This window comes from Ceratosolen solmsi, unplaced genomic scaffold (genome assembly GCF_000503995.2).
Source record: "Ceratosolen solmsi marchali unplaced genomic scaffold, CerSol_1.0 scaffold31, whole genome shotgun sequence".
Taxonomy (NCBI): domain Eukaryota; kingdom Metazoa; phylum Arthropoda; class Insecta; order Hymenoptera; family Agaonidae; genus Ceratosolen; species Ceratosolen solmsi.
The window spans coordinates 2,630,280-2,655,852 of NW_011948432.1; the positions used below are offsets into that span (position 1 = coordinate 2,630,280).

A 25,573-nucleotide genomic window follows, 5' to 3' on the forward strand; every position below is an offset into this window, starting at 1 on the left:
TGTGCAACTATAAGTGTGAAGGAAGGAGTGGAAGAGGGCGAGGGCGAGGGCGAGCGAGTGATCGCGCAAAGCAGAGGAAACAAGTTGTCGTCGTCGCGGTCATCGCCGTCGTCATCGCCGTCGCCATCGCCATCGCCATCGCCATCGCCATCGCCATCGCCGTCGTCGTCGCGGTCGTCGTCGCGGTCGTCGTTTTCCTCGTTTGGCAGGCCATTTTGGCGAGATATGTGGTGTCGCGGTAAGAGCGAACGTCAACAATTAGCTGTGAGCCGAGCTTAGCGCGAGCCGAGTAGTTGCTTTCTTAATGCCACACCGTGGCATCTGCAAACGTAACAGCGGCTGCAGTCAGGCACCAGGTTAAGGCTCGCGGCAGACTCGATATTATTGTCGCCGTCGCCGTCGCCGTCGCCGTCGCTGCAGCCGCTGCCGACGCCGACGTCGCTGTCTCGGACCAGGGCAACTAGCATCGAGGATCATGAATCGCGGGGACGGCCTGGTGCAGCGACGCCGCGGCACAGCCAACAGCGGCAACGGCCCTGGGGCCCAGGACGGCTCGAACGAGGCTCAGGGTGGACACTCGGATCGTCAGTCGCCCCACGACTCCGACGGCTCCTCCCTTAAGGACCTTAACTCCAATCCAGCCCTCGAGGAGGACAGCGACAAGGAGACCAGGCTTACCCTTATGGAGGAAGTTCTTTTGCTGGGCCTGAAAGATAAGGAGGTTCGTGCTCTTATCTCACGGTTATTTTTACGTATTTACTTAAAAGTGGGCTTCTAGCTTTGGTTGTGTCACTGCGTTACTCCCTCCTATGCTCTACATTATCTTTGGGACTTCCTGTTGATTGTTGGCTAACTTGATAGACTAAATTCATCTAGGCATCGTTCAAGTTCTGCTTTTATACTTTGTGTCCCTAGGATGTCCTAATTGATGGAATCTTTAATTTAATCGAATATAATCGAGCGTAACAATTGTTGAAATGTTTTGTTTATCTTTGTAACGAAGGAATAACATTTCTGTTTGGTCTACAAAGATAGTAAATTACAAATTTTAATCAATATCTTAAAAATTGTAGAAAATTATAGCTAACGTTTGTTGATGCTTTGTTTATACAGTTGTTATGTTATTTATATTACATCTATCTATCAATATATATATATATATATATATATATATAGAGAGAGAGATATCTTTGCTATAATTTTACACACAAAATTCTTATTGATGTTATTTGTCAAATTTGAGGTTGGTTTTAATACATAAACAGACATTGAAGATACGAGATAATAGTTATATCATGTAAACATCGTAATGCAGTTTAAAATACTCATACAACCGATGCGATTACTTTTTCATATATTCCTTCATTACAGTATCATTGATTCGACATTTTTAATTTCAAATATTTGTATAAAATTTATAATCGAATATGTTTTCAGTTATATTTGATTGTAACGTCACGCCATTTTTCTAAAGATATTATGCGGTAGTCTTATATTATGATTTGATTAAATATAATGTTATTTAATATAATTCAAAGCAATAATTTAAATAATACATTATATCAATTTGTAATTTATCAGATAACATTATTTTATTAAGCTTGTCTATGCATAGACCGTTAATAGGCAGTTGAACAGATTTTTATTGAATTTTATTAATTTGATCTATTAGAGTATGTCGATTAATATAAGAAATTTTCATCAAACTAATTCCAATAGACGAATTCCTATTCCTGTTTGTTTTATCAATCTGACAATAATGTTTTGTTATTTTTCTAGGGATACACTTCTTTTTGGAATGATTGCATAAGTTCTGGCTTACGTGGTTGCATTGTAGCAGAACTTGGGCTTCGAGGACGCGTAGAACTTGAAAAAGCTGGAATGAGAAAGAGAGGATTGTTAACGAGAAAATTGCTATTAAAAAATAATGCCCCGACAGGAGATGTTTTGTTGGACGAGGCATTAAAGCATTTTAAAGAAACTGATCCACCGGAAACTGTCCAGAATTGGATAGAATATTTAAGCGGTAAGATATTAAAATTTCAACATATTTAATCAATGATGAGATGCATCGTTGAATAACCTACTTAAAATAGTTCGAAGAATGCGATTATAAAGAAGATAAAACCTAATAATTTTCATGATGACTTTATGCGATATTATTGAAATAAAAAGCATGGTGAGACATTATTTTATGTCGATTAGTTACGAGTATAATATATTGAATTAATATGTAATTCATTAATTTGCCCATTACCGTTAAGCGTTGCAAGTGTTTGTATATTAATAATTGATTGCAGGGGAAACCTGGCATCCGTTAAAATTACGTTACCAGTTAAAAAATGTCAGAGAAAGACTCGCAAAGAATCTTGTAGAGAAGGGAGTTTTAACAACAGAGAAACAAAATTTCCTCCTCTTTGATATGACAACTCATCCATTAACGGATAATCTTGCCAAAACTCGACTTGTAAGAAAGGTAAGAAGATTTATTGCCATATTCAAATTTGCTCTATTATATCTGTGATTTAATAAGTTGAAAATTGATATCTCAGAATACAATATTGCGATATTGCATAAAAAGTATTGTACAATTGAAAAATTTTCTTTATCTGTATTATCGTAGAATTGGTCATCCAAAGTTTCATCCAAACGGATTGATAATATAATACGAAACAAAAACGCTTTTCATCGGTCAGTTATCCCTTATAAATCAAAATTAAGCACAAATTAAATATTTAATTGATATTACGAATGTTGCATAAGCAAGATTTCATGAAACATAATTACCATCTGTATTTGTACAAGAAGTATTTCTACTTTTTCTATTATTTAAATACGGAAATCAATAATATCTTATCAGTTTGGGAATAATTATGATAACATACGCAATAAAATGTGCGCACAACTTAGAGAAGATAAAAAGATAAAAATTAGGTACTTATATTTAATAAAATTCAATAAAACAATTCCCATAAAGTCCATTTTTTATTAAGTATCTTTAAAGCTCTTATGTGTTTCATTGTTTAATTGTCAATTATGTTTTTTAAACTATTAAAAAATCAAATTAAAATCCGTTGTGTATGTTATTATTGAAAACACAAGTCATTAAATAAATGACTTGATTTTCATCTGAAATAATTCTTTTATAATCGTTCGAATGAATGGAAAGGATCGTTAATGCAGAGCACTTTACAAGATTTGAAAGTAAAGGTAAAAAATATTTTTGCCACATCGATTTTACAAGCATTTTTAGTTTGTAAGTAACTTCAACTTCAACGTGCTGGCAAAGTCCTACGTAATACAAAATGTCCTAATATATTAATTACATTCTCTTAACACAAGCATTCGTAATGTCTCAATTCAGAGAACAATTTGTTAATAATTAATAGACACTTGACATGGCTAATCTATTAAGAGTCGATAAAATATCATGTTTCGTTAATAAATTGATAAAAGTTATATATACGCTGTACATAAGAATGAATAACTATGAGTTAATGGCCAAGACAATTGTCGGCCAAAGTTTTTCACTCTCGTTTTGAAATCCATGTGGGCAGGATATTAATGATTTTATTATTTCAGATACAAGACGCAGTGCTGGGTCGATGGGTGAACGACGCCGGTCGCATGGATCGTCGAACACTAGCACTTATAATTTTGGCACACGCGGCTGACGTTCTGGAGAATGCGTTCGCCCCTTTATCCGATGACGATTACGAGGTAGCGATGCGTCGGGTGAGGACACTCCTTGACCTGGACTTCGAGTCCGAGGCGGGAAAGCCGAACGCCAATCCCGTTCTCTGGGCCGTATTCGCCACCTTCACGAAGTAACGGCCGCTGATGTTTTGTCGACGTCGTTACATTAGCTCCTAGTATAAACTTATGTGGGAAGAAAATGAGAGGCGTACACACGGAAAAGAATGACCTTTGAACCAATCAAATCATCACATGTTATTGTGATAAATATTACCTTTCTTCATTTTTATTTATCTTTTTTTTTTGTTTTTTTTTTTTTTTTTTTTTTTTTTTTGTAATTTTTTCATTATTATATTATTATATTATATTTTTAGATCATATATATATATGAAGATTTTAAAAATAAAGACTATTTACAAGCTGTTATTAGGGTCATATTCTTCTCTCGAGTTGTGGACAATCGAATGAGGGAATTACAACAACGTGATAGATGAAATGTAAAGATTGAGAGAGTGGCGGGCGTGATTGGGGGGGGGGGAGCGAGGAAATTGTGGACGATGCGCTATTCGCGTCATTAAGAGTAAAATAAATTTCTAAATCTGACCAAGCTTCGGGGCACCGGCAGTTGTGTGACCTGTTGTTGTGTACAGTACCTTTTACGAGTTGGCGATGATGGGCGACGTTTCATCCCCAATAATTATATGATAAACTTTGCAACTATGAATCTATTGATTCTTTCGTTCTGTCGTGTGCGAATGAGTCGAGAGAGAGAGAGAGAGAGAGAGAGAGAGAGAGTAAGTAATGTGTCAATCTCTGTACAGGAATCGATACTCATAGCTAAACCATTAAATAAAATTTATTAAGTGCAAGTTTGATGATGGAGTCCTCGAACCACACAATATTTTATGTTTAATTAAAATCATATTTTAAAATTTTCTTAATCTAACCATGTTGAATGATAAAATGGTCATCGTGATATTTTTAATTGATTTTATTATTTTGTATTGATCTATAGAGAGGGTATGATGTGTTGAATCTTAATAAAATAGAACGAATGTGGATTGTCAAGTATTATGAAAAAGTAAATTAAAGTAAAAGACGAGGTGATGTAGATTCGAAGAATGAATTTTCAGTCATTTTTCGAGAAGGTTATCAGTGAAACGTAATTATAGTACGAATTATCAATTTGTTATCTCTTTTTTTAAATTTGATAGAGATGATTGTACAAAAATTTACATAGGGAAGGATATTATATTATCTACTTATGCATAATAGTTACTTATTATCATTATTATATTATTACTATTATTAAATATTGTATTAAGAGTAAATGTAATAAAATTAATATAAAAAATCAGTTAAGTATTTATTAACTCGATGAGAAGATATTTTATGATTTGAGTTGAGACATGTTGAACACGTAGATTACGTGAGATTAACAAAATATTTATAAATATTTTTTGTTTCGCTTGTACTTACTTTCTTTCTTTCTTTTTAACTAATGCGATCAAATTTTAAATAATAACCATTTTTATTTAACATATTAAAAATTCTAATACATTAATATATTCTTATATATAATTAACAACTTTTTTTTTTATAATTATTGATAAATATAAACAGTTTCTTAATATTTAAATCAAGAAACAATATATATCTTCACTATACAAATAATATTTAATATTTTAAAGGTTCAATATTAATGTTAATATTATGCATTACTCGAGGTATTTCAGTTTTATGTACTTTCATCAGAGTGATATAAAATTTAAAAAATATATTTATTTTGTAATTTTGATGTATTGAGATATTTAAAACAGTTATTAAATGAATTTTTTTTTAATCTTCACTGATCTACTTTTTAGCTTTTTAGATGGCTTGTTCGATCTATTGTAAATTAATGAAATTGAAACTGATCATATTGTTGATTACAGAATAATATGTACATTCGGTACACGCATATTGATATAAAATATTTGTTTTGATTAATTCAATTTAGAAATAAAATGAAAGAGTTAAAATGACACTATAATAATAATCGGTCTGAAAAGTATCTTTCACTCTAACAATGCTCGATAGAAGCTTGGATGAGCCCAAATCTGCCAGTAGTCATCCAATTAGAATCTTCTCTTTTCAATAATTCTGCTTTTCCAATAGATAAGCCCACGCATAAATCAGCCTTTATTGTTCTTAAGCTTACAATATTCGTTGGTCTAAATCCTCGCAGAGCTTGAAGAAAGTCGGTTGTATATTCCCAATTTATATCACCTAAAAGCTTCCGGTAATTAAGATCGCCTTTAAATATAACAAGGGTTGCTTTCGATAATTTATTATACAATGCTAAATTTTCTGTTTTCATTTCAGAAAAATCAAAAGGCTCTGTCCAAAATGATTCCTCCTAAAATATAAAATACATATATGTATTTATATTTTGAATGAAATGAAAGATTAATGTCAGTAAATTTACCACAATGGTCCACGAGCCATTTTTCAGACAGTTTTCACAAAATTCTCCAAATAATTTAATATTTTCATTATCTGACTGAAGCATTATTTTAATTAACCAATAAAAATCATTTGTTGTAGTATCACTAATGAACCATGGATATTGCTTGACATAAAATCTAATGTTATTAGCAATTTTTTTCTCTATTAAGAATGCTGCCAAATTCAAATCAGTAAATAATTCAAAGCCAGCATTATCTAGTACAAAATCAATAATAACGCCATTTTCCTTAGATAGAGTGTTATTAGAAAGCAGTTGCCAAACGTCATCGCTATTGTCGACTAAAATTTCCTTATCTAAATTGTTTAAAACGATTAACGGATTATCTTCTTGTACATTTACAATTCCACTGCTTAAGGATAAATCGCACCTGTAAACAAATACTTTAGTAGTACTATTTTGTTCATTAATTTTATGATAATTCATATTAATATGATTCCTATTAAAATATTCTTACCTATTGCCCCATAAATTGAGTTTAATTAAATTTATAAAATGTTCTCTTAACTCTATTAAACTCTTGTTATCAGTATTAATTAATTTCATAATATATTCAGATAAGTGGCTTATACTTCCTATTGCTTTAAAGTATCCTTCCCGCTTTTGTATTGAAAATGGATCAAATACTTTTAAATGATTTCTAAAATTGTAATCTGAATATTAATTTTCAAGGTAAATTGTGCTTTAATCAATTACGAGTTCATATGAGGATGTTACGTAAGAAGGAATTCTTGCGCTATTCTCCTATACAAGTAGCATTCGCAAATAAGCCATACAGCATTATACCAAGTTACACTTTCACCCTGTAAGTCAGATAATTTTTCTAGCTTTTTATTCCACACAATAGCATCGTTCTCAACTTCAGTCGGATCTACATTCAATGGATAAAGCGGCTTGTTTGTCATCAACTCATTTTTTAATTTACTAATGACTCCGACCACCTTCTTAGTCTCTTCAATGGCATCCTAAAATTATTTTCATTATTTAATCGTTTATATATATAATAAATATTCTTAATACATAAGTATTCTTCTTTATTTCTAGTTTACTGTTCCATTGGCTTTTGCAATATCTTCTTTGTTTCGACTCAATGTATCAATTATTTTAGTTACTATAACAGGTAATCGATCCTTTATTGTTTTATATGCAAAACTCCTGTGAAATTATATTAAAATAATATTAAACACATAAATTAAGCAACGATAGCGGTATACTTAATTCAGCAAATCAAATTATTCCTAACAACAGAGCATACTTTATCACGTCAACTCCTTAAATATTAATTTTTTAATTGAAAATAATTTCAAACACACGTTATTGATATTAAAATATGTATCACATAATAATTCTTATTTTTAAATAGTGAATTACATTCACTTAAAATTTCCTTGACTTTACTATATTTACTATACAAAAATGAAAATTTTAAGGTTATAAATGTTTCACCTTTTATATTTTCCAGAAAGCAAACTACCAAATGGTGTTTCAATGTCTTCTAAACCATTAATATCTCCTGAATTTGACGTATGTTTAATTTCTGACATCTTCCAAATTGCAAAAAAACAAAAAAAAAACGGCGTTTGAAAATTATCACCGAATTAATCGCCTCACCGTAAATTCATCAAACAACCAATGCGATAAGTTTCAACATACGCGAACGAATTCCTTTTATCATTTCTTTTCCGCTATGTGTAATGCAAGTAATCATGATTATCATACATTTTTATCCTATCTTTTACAAACATACATAATTATAAGATTGCATGAATATGAATTTGTACATGACTTTGTTCTAAAAGAATGGAACGTACAAAGATGTACAACAAATTTTCTGCTAAATGACACTCGACGCACGTGTAGTGTAATATAGAGGAGCACTGCGTCGCGAAATTGTTAAAAGTTTTAGACCGATTTAGAAATCCATTTTGTTTTTTAAAATTCAATATATTCAATATTTCAGATATACTATACTGTTTCTCATCCTAACGTCTCAATGTATTGGCCATAATTATTTAATATTTAAATTATATTTATTTACATAAAGTCGCTCATATATGCTTATTCATGTATAGGAAATCAGTAGGCACGGATTGATATATTTTTTCTTTTTATTAAAGACACTTTCATCTGTAGACAAAAATATTTAACGAGTATAATAAAGTGAATGCTTTTACGTTCTCGATATACTCGAATTAATTTTAATATTGTAATATTGGGAAGTATTCGGAAACTTTTAGATTCAGTTATTAGAATTGTAAATAAAAATTAACGAAATATAATCTCGATGACATTTTTTTTTTTTTTTTTTTTTTTTTTTTTTTTTTTTTTTTTTTTTTTTATTATTATTATTTTTTATTCAAAGAACAAAGAATGTAACAAAGAGTTATTGTAACTTGGCCTGTTTAGGTATGTAAGAAAAAAAAAGACAAATATTTTACTTTAGTCATTGAATTATATAACACTAAATATTTTTTTTAATTAGAATTTTTTTTTTATAAATTAATTTTATATATAGATTACAAATTTTCAAACATTAAATTTAAATATTAATTATTTGAAATTAAAATATTTTCAATTGTACGCCTTTACTCGAGGTCGAATTAATTTTATTTTAAACAGAGACGTACAGTAATATTTACTGCTATTAATTTACGATTTATTTAGTAAAAAAAAAAAAAAAAAAAAATAATAATAATAACATAAAGGGAGAAAAAAGAAAATTGTATCACGATATGGTAAGTCATATTTTAATCTTGAAATTTAATATTTAATATTTCATTATATTTTAGTGCATGTTAAATGTATAAACTTGATTCTAACTCTGACAATAATTTGTAATATCCATACATCATTTACTTAGATTATAAAAGAATTCGTTTTTATAATTTTTTTTTTTTTTTTTTTTTTTTTTTTTTTTTTTTTTTTTTTTTTTTTTTTTTTTTTTACATTAAAATTAGAAGTCACCTGATTTTTAAATACATAAATTAATATTCATTAATGAAGAATGATAAAGAATAAACTTTTAGATAATTTTAAGTATATAATTTAACTACGTAGTTGATACGCGTAGGTATTGTCGTAGTTTGTAATTAGATTAAAAATTACGTAAAGTGGAATGATACTTTTTTTTTTTTTTTAAGTATTTATAAGTAAAATCAGGGGAAAAAACGTATATACATAGCTTTGTTCTGCATATTTGATTTATATTAAACTACGTGTTCGTAAATACACTGGTACCATGAAGTATTAAAATGTAAAATTATGAAGCAGAATAAATATGAAGAAAAGAAGAGATTTTAATAAATACAACAATGCAGTATTTCCTTTAATCTAGATTAAATAAAAGCTTTTAAAACAGTTTCTTATGTTAATCTAAGCATAAATATAAAATAATGCATACAATTGTTCTAAAAATGTACATACAATCTTAAAAAATATTATAGTAGAATCAAAGCGTATTTTCTTTTATATTTAGTTCTCTTATATCTTCTCTAAACGGACTGCATGATAATGTTTTGTAAAAACAAAAAAAATAAAGACAAAATATTCAGGCTTGTGCTTAACCGTTTCAGGAACATGTCCATCTCGAATGTTTGTATGCGACAAACCAGCTGCATCACGAAAGGAGAATTGTATCCTCTCTTTGTACTAAATACGCATTTACCTAAAGGTTTTGCCTTATATGTCGTTGGATTTGGGATTCCGAAAATACAAAATTACATCGCGATATGCAATAGATTCTATCGCGTGTTGCTACCGACATTGAAGGATTCACCTTTCAAGGGTATCAAATGTTTATGCACATCGTAGCTTTAATTTGTCTTTCGTTTATAAGAAGGTAATCTAGCAAGTTATTAACAAAACTAAAATTACGTAGATTTTCATTTCAACAGCAAAATTGAAAATACAAATGTATTTTAAATCATTCTATAACTAATTCATTCAAAATATTTAATAATTCTATAAGAAATTTAAATTAACAAATACTTAAAGAACTTTATTTTAACTTATTTGATTTGCTTATTATTTAAATTTATACTCTTATGTAAAGAATTTAGAAGAGAAATTTTAGTCGATATATTCTTTTGATGTAAGACGTTGTTAGATTTGTTATCAAATAATATTTGAAATGTTTTTACATAATTATGTGAATGTATCTTAGGGCATTAGACAGTGATATTTTATACAATTAATCTTGTATAAAATACGCAATGTTTTTTTGTTATTTCAAAACATGTAAAAGTAAATGCCAAGTTGATTTCTTTACTATAAGTATTATTTTTCATTCGCGAGAATTCCGAAAAAGGTATGTTTTTTTTAATTTACCCATTTCCCCATTGGCAATCTGCATTAATCCTTATTTTTAACAACTTTTAAATCCTGTTAGTGACTATTATTTTAGTATACACGTGATAAAAACACGTTGTTTATAGTTTAATACTTACTAAAAATAGTTTTATAATGTTGATTAACTTCGCCAATTTTAAATTATTAGCATTATTGTTGTATCGAATACCAATTGTATTTTCAAATCATTAACAATTTTTTAAATGGAATTTATCAATTGAAGGTGCTTTTTTTTTTTTTTTTTTTTTTTTTTTTTTTTTTTTTTTTTTTTTTTTAAAATAAAGTATATTTTATTTGTAAACATAAATTTAATCTCAAATTTTTTAAATGTACTTTTGTTTTAATTTACATGTAGTTTTTTTCTCTATTAAACCTGAATTTTTATAAAAATTTTTTAATCATTTGTAAAAATCTAAAAAAAGGTAATTTATTTTTATTATATAAATATTTTATTGATATTCAATACTAAACATTGTTCTTTAATATATTTTTATTTATTTTTAATAACAGTAAAAATCTAAACTGTAAATTTCAAGATCTTAAAATTTTTAATTATAAAATAAATACGTTGAACGTTGATTTATATGACCTAATATCTTTTGTAATCTATGTTTTTTTTATTAGTCATTTTTTTTCCTTCAAATTTAACAGTATATTGGCAAAATTTTAAAACTGTTTTATATTCATTTGTTACAAAGAATTAAAAATATTATTAAATTATAATTCGTTAATAAATAAAGAAATATATGTATATATATATATATATATATATATATATATACATGTTAAACATGTATTGATTTTATATAAGAAAAATTTATTTAGATAAATCGTATCTCAAGTTGATTGACTTTGCATTATTATTTTTAATCCGATTAAAAATTAGTTCCATTTATAAGAATTGGTTCACGTGTGGCAAGTGTGTTACTGCGAGAGCTCCATTTTATTCAACTATTATTATATACGAGATTAAATAATTGATAAGAAATATAAGATATATATTGAAGTATTCTTACATACTTGTAATTGAAAATGTAATTGAAATTGTAAATTAAATTTTATTGTTATTTAAATAAAAAATACGACAATTATTTGCGTAAAATCAATATCCGTCGTAATATTAATCGATCAATTGTACATGATGTATTATGTATTAAACAAATTATTTTAGCAATAATTTAAAAAAAAAAAAAAAAATTACCTACTAATAGAGAATTAAAATCAATTCGCATATATATTGGCAATTATCATATTTAGAATACAATATGTTTCTCTCATACATAAAAGAACAGATGCTTGTGTTTCACGAATCCAAGTATTTATAGTTGCAATTAACTATTTATTACGTACTCAAGTAAGTACGCGGAATTAATGGATAGAGTCTTTTTAAAATTTGATACCCGAGTAGTAGTTTCATGTAACCCAAAGGGTGCAATAATGTGTGTAAATTTAAAAAGTCTCGCCAAAAAAGGGTAAACAAAGTTTCCTTTATATAACTTTTGCACTACTGGGGGACTCGAAAAAAAAAAAAAAAAAAAGGATCATGTACATAGGTCGAGGGTGCCTATGACATTGCAGCTTTGCATATTCTCTGCGCTCTGTCGACTTCCGACTTTTTCATCCACTTGCTTCCCCGCCCCACCCGTCACCACCACCGGCTTTTAAAGTTTTGCCGGTAAGGCGAGATAGCAAGTCGAAGATAATTAGAGATGACCCCGAAAAACTCTCTCGAATGCAACAAACTTGCCTCGTAATTCAGCTTGAGCCGCGCCACCAGGATCAATGCGCGCGCGCATGCACTTGTCGCTTAATAAAGTGTCGAATGTCCTATATAATGTAAATGCCTATTTAAACTACTGCGTGTCACGTGCAAATTGTGCGGCTCATCCAGTGCTCTCGGTTACTTGCAATAATTATAGAGACAGAGTTAGGAGGATAATTAAGTGCTAGCTAGAGACGATTGCTCGGTACGAATTTAAATAATAGAGACGCTCGCATAGCCATTGAGGATTTGAAAGTTTATTCGAGGCGATGGAATTTTTGACGGTGACGAAACATTATCCTTAGATGAACATTTGTATTAAAAATTATGCATTGTCAACTAATAATAAGATAATAATAAATAATGTCAAGATAAGGGATTGTACTTTTATTAGCCGATAGTACGATAAAAAGGATATAAACGAAGATAAATATGCACCGATCGACGTTCAAATGAAATTAAGCTATATGAAATCGATGTACAGAGGATTATGCGATGCTTATATTATGCTTAAAATATATGCTTAAAATGCTTTAAAATAAATAGAGTAAATGTTTGTGTGCATGCGTCTGTGAACGGGCGTATGATTAAGAGAGGTAGAGAGAGGTAGAGAGAGGTAGAGAGAGGTAGAGAGATAGCGTGGGTATATGGGTTTGGAAGAAAATTTTAAATTTTCTTAATAGCGTAAGAGAAAATAAATGAAATAAGTAAATATTGCAATAGTAGTATAGGGACAAATTTTGTCGGAATAAATATGTGTGTTAACAAAGTGACGAAGGAGAAACGTAGAATCTGCTATTTTTCCTCCCGTTTCATATGGGAATGAATGCATCTGATGAAAAATAACGATCGAGCAGACAAGAGTACCTTTCCATCATAAATCGATAAAAATTCTCTTGAATTCTTTGCGCTTTATCTGGCTATTAATTTAGTTGCTAAATTACCACAAGAGCGGCAATTTCACGTGGTTATTCAATCTAACGGCGCGAGAATGTTTGCGGTTTTTTTGTTTTTTTTTCGGTAATCCCAGAGTCATTGGAAATCTTTACTGCTCGTGCCAGTCGAGGCGAGCCAATAGAAAGTATCGTCCATTATTATAGCGAGTCTACTTATCGAAGGAGATACTTTTGTAAAATGCGAATATTATGCTGGCGAAATAGAAGAGCCGAGGTTATTGCTATAATATAATGCTGAATTGTATCTAATTATTTATACATATTTTATAATATTAGATATAAATATAATATTTAACGTTGCATATTTTTGTAACGAGATTTTAATATGTTTTATTTTCTATTTTGTTAAAAAGGAATAAATAATACGGTAAAAATAATAGTGTGGAATATTAATTTTAATATTATTAAAGGGAATCGACAAGTTACATATTTATTTGATAATTATACTTATTATCATTAAAATTTCAATTAGAATTTTAGTGATAGATTATTTTTATAAAATTAAACAAATTATTTCATTAATATACTAAAATAAATTTGATGAAAAAACTTATTTTCCGATCATTTGTTTTTATTATTATGTTAGTAAGTTTCGCCTACTTAAATTTTCGGAATAATATCCTGCCTACGAGGACGAGAATTTCTAATGATTCATTTAATTTAAACGGTAGTTTATAGTTGTAGAGAAGGTAGACTATGTTTATGTAGATATTTTTCCTTAACCTAAGGATGATTTATTACGTAAATATTTATCTTTTTCTTTACGATAAAACTACTTTAATATTTAAATCCGTATATATTATAAGCATTTTTTTTTCTTTTTATTATTAAATAAGAGTTAGATTTTAATAACGTTAATGTAATTAATAATTAATGATCAATCTGAATGTACGAATATGAAAGAAAATCTGAAGGAAGGTAAATATGATGAATGTCGCTAATAATATAAACAACGATAGAAAAATTAGTAGCAGAGTTAAAAGCAAGTAAGAGTGTATGGGAGAGGAAGCGGGATAGACATGGATGCAAGTATGCGATGGAATTCAAGCGGTGCGAGTTATGTGATGCACTATAGGCATGTTGTAATTAGCCTGCGTATCACAACGCACGAACTTCGTTCGAAAGGAATTACTACACGTGCCACGTGACTGATCCTTCCATCTCCACCCTTAACCTCGCCCACGCAATGATGCTGTTTTGCGATCGCCAATCGCGAACTTCCTGCTTCCTCCCCAATCGTCGCTTTGTACTCTTCTTTGTACTCACCATCACCGATAGTAAATAGATTGCGCAAGTGTTGAACTAGACAATCAATGAGCTAAAGCTCCCCTAGTTTTGACTGGTTGAATGGAGAAAACACGGTTCTCTGGACTACCTATGGGACACGCGGAGAATATAAAAATATGCACACATACATGCATCTTTTAGTGGTACTCAGTATGATGCAAAGTATTAAATTTTGTTTTTGTATGTGTGTGTGTGTGTGTGTGTGTGTGCGCGCGTGCGCGCGCGCACATATGTACAAGTTGTACCGCTAAATTTTTTATATTAACATAAATTTCACATCAGCACATTATATTTCCCTATTAATACTAAATATTATTAATTATTGCTTATTAATTTATTTATTATTTATTTTAGTATTGTTTATCTATTAATAGTCGCTACTTATCGACGTACAGATTAAAATACACAAAAAATCAATTACCGGAAAGATTTATTTTAATTATTACCATATTTACCAGTCCATTCTTTGTATTATTAACTTTTTATTGATATACCTACAATGTCATTGAACAATTTTAAGATGTATTTGATAAGGCAGGTAGAAGACGTTAAAGGGGGGGGGGGAGAGAGAGAGAGAGAGATAAGTCTCCTTTGTTAAACAACATCACAATCTTCAAATCAGGAAAATTATAGCTTACAGACACAAACATAGATCTTTCTTTCTCTCTGTCTGTCTGTCTGTCTGTCTCTCTCTCTCTCTCTTATTCCTACAGTATTGATGTCATCAACAATTAAATAGTAAAAAAAACATAAGTATTTTTTGTACTGTAACGATGTATAATAAACCGAGAGTTCAAAATTCTAGTAATTATTATTGTGCCATAATTATAAGTAATATTAAATTTATAAAATTATATGTGGAGTATTATTAACTGCGTCATATAATAAGTAAATCATTGCCCTAATACATATATTTTCATAGATTTAACATCAATACGGGCGTTTAGATCGCGTGAAATAAAATTTCCCGATAGCCATGCGCCCCTCGTTACAGCGCACGTCTCAGCTTTTCTTGCCCCTTATACGTGTGAGGCGGAAAATAGAGAGGCGGGTAAAGGGATAAAATGATTGGCTCGTGGAAGTCAACATAAACTATAATGGACTTGATCTGTTAATATAATAAAATACTCTCGCACTCGTTGCGGCGACAGGATCTAGACATACGCGATCGCACCTGCACATTAAGACGAATAAGATCGTGATCACACATCCGCCGAACATTATTACATAAGTCGTTTTATCCATTTTCGATTTTACTGTGGAGGTCTCGTAATGCACTCTATTACGCTTCGCTCGACAGTCTTGTCTATCCAGACTTGCTCTTTTTCCATTTTCCGCAACGCTTCGTACCGATGCTCCTAGGCTTGCATCTTGCTCTTTCACTTCACTTTTTTCGCTCTCGGCTCCCCCCCCCCTCCATCACTAACCCCCTCACTCTATGATTCTCCCACCCTCTCTCTCTCTCTCTCTCTCTCTCTCTCTCTCTCTCTCTCTCTCTCTCTCTACTACTATTGACAATCATGACATTTTTCTTTACACACGTCTGTTCCTCTATTATCTACATTTTTTATTTGCTCTTTTAGATCGGGTGATAAATTCATTCTTCGAAAACTGTATTTAATCTTAATTTTTTTTCTCTTTTTTGTTGTACCTCCGTTATACCAGTATTTATGACGTACAAATATTTCGCTCTGCTTCGTTCACACTAACAAAATCGACAATTCTTATACTTCGAAGCTCATAAAAACATTCGTATCGATTAAAAATCTTTCTTATTCTGCAAAATTTTTCTCTTAAATTACAGCCGAAGTTTTTAAAATAGCGTAAACATAACAATTGCCCAACTTTCATTCATATATTTGTCAACATTTTCACAAGTATTTATTATTTATATCAATAAGTATTGTTTCCAATAATTTCTATCACTGTATTTTATGTAGACAAAATTTATGCTTCTTACAGATGCAAATTATTTTTTACAAATTTGTACAAATTTGTGTTGTTTATGTAAATCCTCTTTTACAAATCTTAATGTCTTACGGATTAAATAAAGCTTGTGCATTAATTATCTTTACACCATTAATGGGAAATATATTGAAAACAGTTTATTCATGAAATTTTACACTCTCGTTAATCCGAGTGACTTAAAATATCTAAGTATCTCGAGTATTAAACTAAAGATTGGGTTTCTATAAATCAATACTCTTAATAAGTATTAAATACATTTATCATTTGCTTACTTACACAGAATAATTGATGAAATTTTTCCCGATGACATGATTATCGAGTAACTCGTTAATCGTAATTACAATTGTTGCACAAGCTAATTGTCTTATTGCACACGCTAATTAGTGTATCAATCGTTATGCACACTATAATTATATTATTATCTTTTATATAACTACGAAAAAAGTATGTTTTTCGACAGTTGAGTTCTTGACAAATTACACGATTGTTAAATATGACCATATTATTAACCTCTTTAAATTTATTGCCACGCGATGCTATTATTGTTATAACTTTGACCATATAAATATACCCTCTTTAAATTTATTGCCACGCGATGCTATTATTGTTATAACTTCTCTTATGAGGACTTGCCACACAATGGCAAAGTTTGTCTGGTAATCTTCGGATTATTCAGACAACGAGCTGCCTCTTCCTTCCTTTACGAAGAAAATGAAACGACATAGTTTGGGCAACGACGTTAAGCATGGATCACTGATGCCCATCGAGGAAAACAATTTCTTGTTGTTATAGGTTGTCGGTTAGGTGAGATTCAGTTCAGGTTAGCATCTGCCTTGACTAAATCATGCAAACCGCATACGTACTGATTCGCCAGTTTAGTCAATTATATTCTTCGGGTTAGATAAACAATCTATGATTCCTAGATTCACGATAATAAATTATTAATAAAATATGAAAAATTAGCGAAAAGGACTCGATGATTTTTAATACAAGAACTGTATTATAGAATTTATTTCTTTTGAAAATGTCGAGTATTTAATTATAATTTAATTTTAATTTAATTCGTGATTAATATGGTATTATAATGCCAGATTTTTGAATTTAGTAAATTTCAACCGTCACGATTTACTTGGCGTTGCGTGGGAAGTAATTCAAAAGTCATGATTCGAAATTAAAAACTTTTATAGTCAAACGTAAAGGAAGGAGGACCAAAGATAAACGAGTCGATAGCGTTCATTGTTATGTCTCAGAAAACGATTGAAGATACGTATTAAGAGGAAAAAAAATACAAGACCCAAAGGAAGTCTTACCACAGTGTCTATATAAGTAATAAGCAAACTTTTACATTGTCACGGATGGCTTATACAATAAATAAATAAATATATATATATATATATGAAAATTAAAAGTGAAATAAAGAGATGTTATTAATCAATAATAAAATTAATTACGAGGTAATAAATATAAGGTAATGCTAGTAACTAATCGATGGCCATTACGAAATCAATTAAAATGATCCATTCAACAATATTAATAAGAAATATTGTATTCTTTGTCAGTTTTAAATAAGTTTTAAATCAATCATCTATGTCTTGGAATATATGTATAGCGTACAAATGGTAAATATAAACGGCCGTATAAAACAGAAAATTGCGGGAAGCCCGAGGCTTGATGTACTACTGCGTATATGTGTGGCTGACACAACCGCAGACACATTAGAAGGGACGAGGCTGCCGAAAGAAATGGCGCACGTGCTGAATAACCTAGGCGTCACATCGCGCGACGTGAGCTAGACGCTGCCAGCCTTGGAGCCCACTTCCTCGTGACTTAAAGCAGCGAGTCTGAAGGGGAAAGCAAGTGTATGACTTGGTGATGGGGTGGGTTGATGGCCGGGGGGGGGGGTCCGGAGTGTATAGAAAATGCAACATTTACGAGGTGTTGCGTATTAGTATAGGGCATTAGGTGAAACTCGGGGTGGTGAGTTTTTCGAAGGGAGCGTAGTCACCTGTCCCTCTCACAACAGAAGAACACAGTTTATAAAGAGATTTTCGCGGAAAGTCCGAACGAATTGCGGATTGACAAGAGTCAAATTGTCGAGAGCGCGTGCGCATTCATTGAATTGGATTCGCAAAACCCATTAATCCGCGGAGACGAAAGAATTTTCTAACAAACTTCGACCCTTCAGCGGCTTGTAAGCACATCTTGGCACAATAGACTCGGATTGACTTGGAGAATTTTTCATCGACTACTTTATTATCCAAAGTAATAATAAGTCCCGAATATATTGTATTTTAATTAAGTATTCGCAGTTAATCCAACCATCGTTAAAAAAATTATTATTTAAGAGCTTATTCAGTCTATAAATAATGAGAACAACAGGATATGAGCGATTATAGAAATATTGTCGATTCGTTATCGATCGAGTGATACTACTTTCCACAATGGTTATTTATAAAAGATATTAGCCAACGATCGACCCCTGATCAATGTATCGCAATATTAGCATTTGGAATCGCGATGCATTGCAGAGAAAAGTGATAATTCAGGATTCCGATCATCCAATCGCGAATTCGCATCGCTGGGAGTTTTCCGATTCCTCTAGCCTTGCGCCAGTAATCCTTCTCTCCGCGTTCCTTTGGCTTCCGACTCTCGTTCTGTCTCGCAAACTCGATTGTAGCCATCCCTTTTACCTACCCCCTCCCCGGCACCGCTGGAACATAGTTTACGTATGCCGCCATACCGGACGAACGCGGTTTCTGTGATCGGGCTTTGCTTTCTCATATGGAATTCGCCTGCGGAAAATTTTAGCTATTTGTATGAAAATTAACAGCTCCGGAGATTCTTGGGATGCTGGTAAAAATTATAACAGTAATGTGCGAGGGGTTGGCTTGACTTTGTATATAAACTTATTTATCCGTAACGCTATGTATCCACTGTTTTAAAAATTTCATTAAATTCCAGTTTATTAATCGGAAATTGAGCGTTTCAGTTTCACGAATATTTAAATATGCATTTGAAAATATGTCCTACTGTATTTGCCTATGACATTTGTACATAGTAATTAAACTTAATTACAGATTTGCGAGTACTTATTGGTCTACTTATTACTTATCTTACTTTTACTTTACTATGTGTAAGCGCAACTTATTAATACTCAATAATATAACATAATAATTATTGACAGTTTGAAAATAATTCATTCTAACATATGTTCTTTCAACAGCATCGAGGAATAATTAAAACACTCAATTTCATTTAAGAGTTTATGAATATGTTTAGAATTTGTTGAGAATAATTTTTGCTCCATTAACAAATATCGTGTTATCTTTTCTAAATAGTTTCTTTACGTAATTGAATTACATTGTATTTGTAATAAAAAATTCAGCTAAATAATAATGAAAATTTCTTTACGTAAATTAAAAGTTGAACTAGGATTAGCAAATAAAGCAAATAAAGTCTTGATTAAATGAAATATTTTATTAAGCCGTGTGAGATAATTATTTTCACTCATTTTTTGAACATACGTAAGGTGGCCGTACATAAAACATTTAAAATCTTGACTTCGTTTCTCCTCAATGAACGCTAGTTTTAGTTGAGTAAAAGCTCTTAAATATATAACAAAGAAGTCCAATGAAATGAAAAACTAAACCAAAATTCGTTTATCTCTCTTAAATAGCAAATCAACGTAAAGATATTCACTGCTCGGTTAACTTGACGAAAAATTTTCCCTCTCTTAATTCCCCCGAATTAATGCTGAATCTCGCTCCTAGCAATTCTCTGCCAAGTTAAAACAGTTATGTAAATTGTAGAATTTCACACTGACGAAAACCGTTTTCATATAGAAAGAGAAAGAGAGCAAGTGAAAGGCGAGAGGAGAATGAGAGTAAAAAAAATTATATATATATATATATATATATATATATGTATGTATATATGTAGGTAGATAGTGAGAAAGAAAGAGAGAGAGAGAGAGAGAGAGAGAGAGAGAGAGAAAGTGAATGAGAGGAGGGATGAGAAAGAAATAAAGAATGAGTGGAATAGACATAGATAGACAGAAAAAATGTTTTCTGAAAGTGTTTCTACTATTTGCGGTAGAGGCAAAATGGCAAGGCATTGTTTAGCGTTTTATAGTCGAAAAAAATTAAAGAGTATGAGGAGATAAAAAAAAAAAAAGATACAGATGAAACTTTCGCCACGAAACGAGTTAGTATAATACCAGAGGGGACGTGTATATAACAATTTATTTTTCCTTTCTCTCTCTCTCTCTCTCTCTTTCGTTCTCGCGTACACTATCGTTTTCTTTGCGAGTAGATGATGCCTTAAGAGAATACGAACGAGTCAGCGCGATGCTTCGTCCCGTCGTCTCGCACTCGCGGACAATGTAAAATTAATTATAATTAGGCTCCATTCAGGGGAACTTCCGCGTCCAAAGTTCCTCTACGATCCATGCTATGCGTCACTCTACTAATTAACTGAAAACTCGTGTGCAATTATTTGCATTTTCCAGGTGATGCTCTATATCGCCAGCACAGTTTCTGTTGGGAGGAGAAAGCAAAGACACAGGGAGTCGAAAATTTCACCTATTCGCACATTACGCGAATGTACTTTCCCCCGATCGATTATAACCGATTAACCAATTTCCACCAAATTATGTTTTTCTAATCATGCATTGATGTAATAGTGAAATGTTTGCGATGATGTTTTTGTCTAATGTAATATGTAATCGTTGAATCGAGTTTATATATATATATTTTTTTTTCATTATAAAAGGAAAGTTTTAATGATATGAAAATTGTCAATAATTTATAATTGCTATATTTGATATTTGTCGACAAATTTAATATTACTTATTTTAAAGAATTTTAAAAAATTTATCAGAATATAAATAATTGAAGCTCAAGCATTAATAGTTCGCTGGAGAAATGTTGATTCGTCGATGAACGGAAATGCGAGAAGAACCGACTACACAATTCGAAGAAATAAAACATTTGCGCTATGGAATTGTTTTTAATAATTACGATCTTTATTTTTAATAGAATGTGTAAAATATACTATATGCGTATAGTAGGTGTAAACGTGGTTGAAATAAAAATTAAGCAGTTATTTTTGTTTGTACTATGGTCTAATTAATTCATTGCAGTCTAATTATTATTGCAGTGAGTATTTCAAATTACTACTCGCGAATTCGTTAAATTCTTGTATTAAATACTAATGCACTCGATACGATATTAGATGCTTTTCTTTTTTTTTTTATTGTTTTGTTCATTTCGCCAGAAATAGCGTAACTGCCAAAGAAATTATTAATCCATTGTCACATTATATCCCAAGCCCTGTGGTACGAAGTTTTTTTCAATATTATCTAAATTTATCATCGTGACATTTATTTATTATCGTGCTATTGATATTGATGTTTCATAGGTGAAAATTGTCTGCCGTAACATGTTACTTACCATCTTGCTCGCGCATACCGCAACGGTATAATAAACATTAAGCGTGAAAACAGGAAGAGGACAAAAGCGTCGGTGCAAGTGGAAACTCACGACTCCCGAGTTGTCCGGGACTCACCAGTAGTTCAAGGTGAAATAAAGTGGGTGGCCGAGTGGGTGGGCCTGTAAGAGAGATAGAGTTACGCGAGTAATTGCGTTCCAGCTTTGCCAGATCCAGGCAGTCGCATTACAATCGGAAGCGGCTCCTTAAAGGCGCAATTTCTTTGAATTCGAATCTCCGGTCGCGCTACGCTCGCCTTGAATGCATCCAACGCGGACCGTACAAATAGTCGCCATTACGCTAACCTTGCAATTTACTCCCGGAGAATTCAGCGTTTCAATTTCACGGAATTACCGGGCGTGCCAATCTAGAAAGACTCGTTCTTCCCTCGTTAATGGCTGAAAAAATAGACGACGTATTCATCTCGGCAACTCGGCATCTGAGATTTTACATGGAGGCTTTTAAATCTACGTCGCTTTGATCAAATGTCGTGTCGATAGCGAGTATTACGAATGTGCAAATTGTAGGAAAGTTTTATTTGATAAGTTCGTTGCTAAATCGACATAGCTAAACTTCAACTTAAAGAGCATTTGCAGATTTTTATGATTTTTAAGAGTATGTTTAGGTGAAGAAACTCAAGTACGTTTGTATATTATAGAACGCAATGCCTATTATAGAACTTCCTGCATTGTATTTGCAATGTATTTGTATTTTGTATTGTAAAAGTTTTTGAGTTGTTTACTTATTTATAATAAGTTGTTTATTATTTAAATAGAATTATCATAAAACGTACATTACCTCTATTATACACGTTATATCAAGTGCGAGATCAAATGCTTCAAGGAATTATAAATACATATTAAATGGTTAAATGTAGTCTAGACAAATCTATGCTGTGGCAGATTTTGATAAATTCTACCGTCTAATGTATTTAAATGGTTAATATGTAATTTAGCCTAAACATGTATAGTTAATAGCTCGTTCATTATGTACATAGATTATATATATATATATATATATATATATATATATATATATATACACACATATACATTGTATTGTATACTTATGTAGAGTGCGTAGGTATATGATGGTAATTACGAAATTTTCTAGGAAAATACAAGAATGTTGAAAAATTTTAAACGCTATTTATAATAATATATTTTAGGCATTAAATAATCAATTTAATAATTAATTAATTTGCCTTAACTAATTCTTTGTGAAATTAATGTATTTTGCGTAAATAATTTGATTAGATTATAAACAAATAGAGATTAAAATAATATATTAAGTTATATAAGATTTCAAATTTCATTCTTCAAAAATCTTTCATCCATCTTTTTCAAAAATCTCCGTACGATTTGAATGGAGATTTTATACAAAATCCAAAAGCATAAATCTAATATATAATGATTATTAAAGTTAGGATAACAACTGTATACTGTGCATCTCGATTTCGTCGAATTTACAATAAGTTTATTTCCTTTTTATCAGGCTAAAATTGTGTTTCGTGTGATACGAAATCAGAAGTGCAAATTCACGGAAAAGCAAGGCAAGTTAAGGAAAAAAGTGTAGTGAAATCAATACAGGTGCAAGATGATATGGAGAAGGAGCATAAGGAGAGTATCGGTGAAAGTCTTGTGGGCTGAGAATGTTATAAACTACTAAAAGAAATGCTTTCCAAAGCAGTGCGTCTTTATCCAAGTCACTCATTGCTTTTCCAGTTCGGACCTCATCGCGCTACTTGAAAGTTCCCGGTCGCTTGGGCATTGGATTACCCGACTACGGCGCTTCTTCTTCTTCTTCTTCTTCTTCTTCTTCTTCTTCATCTTCTTCTTCTTAACGCGTATGTATAAAACAGGCAGCTACAGCGATTTGGAAGACTTAAGGGTGCTAAGTAGGTCCGGGCGAAAGCGTGTCTTATCAGTGATAAGCGGCTTCGATCCCACGGTATCATCGCTACCACCGTGTCCCAGCATAACAATTACCCTATTATTTTCTTCCGCGTGTATTGCGAGAAAAGCGACATTTACTAGCCAATGCTACAGCTATTTCCTTGCGCTATCTAACCGTTTCTCGTTTACTTCTCCTTCTTCCCTTTCCTACACATTAGCTATTTGTTTTCTGCTATTCTTCCGCCGCTTATGTCTTGCATTCTTGTTTCTTTTCTTGTCTTCCTTTTCTTTTATCTTTTGCTCTCTTTTCGCGCAACGCTGCGTAAGAGAGACAGAGAGGCGTTCGATACTGCGCGAGTCAGATTAGACGCTGTGAGACATACGATTTGTTGTTGTTTTTTTTTTCTCGACTCTCTGCCATGATGGAGATGAACAACGAAATTTGGTACGCTTTTCACGAAATTCATAGTGTTGCGCAGTAGCCATATATCGGAGGAAACAACAAATTTACGACGTAAATAAAGTCTTGGTAAATGTGCGCGATCTCACATTTATGGCATAGAATCAGCTAAAAAGCGAATGTTTTTTGTCCTCTTTTTTTTTTTTTGTGCATTACGCTTACATTAAGTTGGCGTAACTTTTTATAAGCCCTTGCTTTCACATATTCGTTGGCAGGTGTGATAATACACTTAATTAATGTAATATTAATTTGTCACTATATAAGTTTTGAATCATATGGGGAATAATTATTGGTATTAATTCAATAATTTGAAGTAATAAATAAATATAAACTTTCACTCGAACTTAAATACACAAAATTGTGACGGCGATTACTATCAGATTTCAAATAGATATAGTTAATAAATATTAAATGATTCTTAACATATCCGGCTTTATAATATTTAAAAAGGACGATAAACAATATAAATACAAAACGGGCGGTTAAAATTAATTTTTATAATGTTTTAATTTAATCATTTGAACTATTGTACTAACTTACTTTCTTATAATTATGTAATTTTAATAGATATAAACATCGCATTAGTTAAATTGATAATTTGATCCTGTATTATAATAACGAATATGTTTCATTCAAACTATTGCAAAAGTATCTTATTACACATACAAACTCAACGGCTAATAAGGAATATGAGAACTGAATTTGTAAATACGAAATTGATAGTTACACGATTATTTATTATTTCAAAAGCATAATTGCTGTGCACAAGAATTTCGGTAAACATATTTATTGTTAAATTCGAAATTTTTAATTAAGAATTCTCAAGTAAATAAGGACTATGGTTACATATTCATCTAAAGTTTTGTTTTAATATTTGATATCTGTTCAAAATCGTATAGAACACCATCGACTCATTATTGATTTTACCTATACGTAATTATAATATTGAGTGCAATAGATTTAAACTCTTACATTAATGTAAATAGATTTTTCGATTTACTAATTGTTAATCGATTTAATTTAAACATCACGACTTGTTTGATTATATGCGACATAGTTCTGTATCGAAAAGCTGGCTTTATTTTAATTATTCATTGTGTAAAGTACCGATCTGAGAATTATGTGGTTCAGTGACTATAAAATAGTATAATTATTGTATACTAATCCCTAAACGTTCAATACATATCAATTGAAATAATTGATAAAACA

General features: G+C 31.0%; 2 protein-coding genes across 2 annotated transcripts; one reads left to right on the top strand and one right to left on the bottom strand.

Annotated features, from left to right (window-relative positions):
* On the top strand, nucleotides 1–3,989 carry sau (Golgi phosphoprotein 3 homolog sauron). The gene is made up of 4 exons (XM_011502210.1): nucleotides 1–721; nucleotides 1,780–2,026; nucleotides 2,301–2,476; nucleotides 3,583–3,989. Exons 1-4 carry the CDS (start codon nucleotides 476–478, stop codon nucleotides 3,829–3,831), a joined length of 918 nt encoding a protein of 305 aa, XP_011500512.1. The 5' UTR covers nucleotides 1–475; the 3' UTR covers nucleotides 3,832–3,989.
* A 1,404-nt stretch (nucleotides 3,990–5,393) lies between these two features.
* On the bottom strand, nucleotides 5,394–7,763 carry LOC105364313 (UPF0364 protein C6orf211 homolog). The gene is made up of 6 exons (XM_011502211.1): nucleotides 7,649–7,763; nucleotides 7,252–7,357; nucleotides 6,920–7,167; nucleotides 6,660–6,842; nucleotides 6,164–6,572; nucleotides 5,394–6,094 (listed from the first exon to the last, which is right to left on the bottom strand). The coding sequence occupies exons 1-6, from the start codon at nucleotides 7,744–7,746 to the stop codon at nucleotides 5,759–5,761; spliced, it is 1,380 nt and encodes a 459-aa protein (XP_011500513.1). The 5' UTR covers nucleotides 7,747–7,763; the 3' UTR covers nucleotides 5,394–5,758.
* Nucleotides 7,764–25,573: the final 17,810 nt, after the last annotated feature.

What these genes read in the sequence shown, in the direction of transcription:
- sau (XM_011502210.1), top strand. Translation starts at nt 476, where the DNA reads ATGAATCGCGGGGACGGCCTGGTGCAGCGACGCCGCGGCACAGCCAAC. An exon ending in TTGGATAGAATATTTAAGCG is followed by an intron (nt 2,027 to 2,300) that starts GTAAGATATTAA and finishes AATTGATTGCAG; the next exon opens with GGGAAACCTGGCATCCGTTA. An exon ending in AAACTCGACTTGTAAGAAAG is followed by an intron (nt 2,477 to 3,582) that starts GTAAGAAGATTT and finishes TTATTATTTCAG; the next exon opens with ATACAAGACGCAGTGCTGGG.
- LOC105364313 (XM_011502211.1), bottom strand. Translation starts at nt 7,746, where the DNA reads ATGTCAGAAATTAAACATACGTCAAATTCAGGAGATATTAATGGTTTA. An exon ending in GCGCAAGAATTCCTTCTTAC is followed by an intron (nt 6,843 to 6,919) that starts GTAACATCCTCA and finishes TTACAATTTTAG; the next exon opens with AAATCATTTAAAAGTATTTG. An exon ending in ATGGCTCGTGGACCATTGTG is followed by an intron (nt 6,095 to 6,163) that starts GTAAATTTACTG and finishes TTTATATTTTAG; the next exon opens with GAGGAATCATTTTGGACAGA.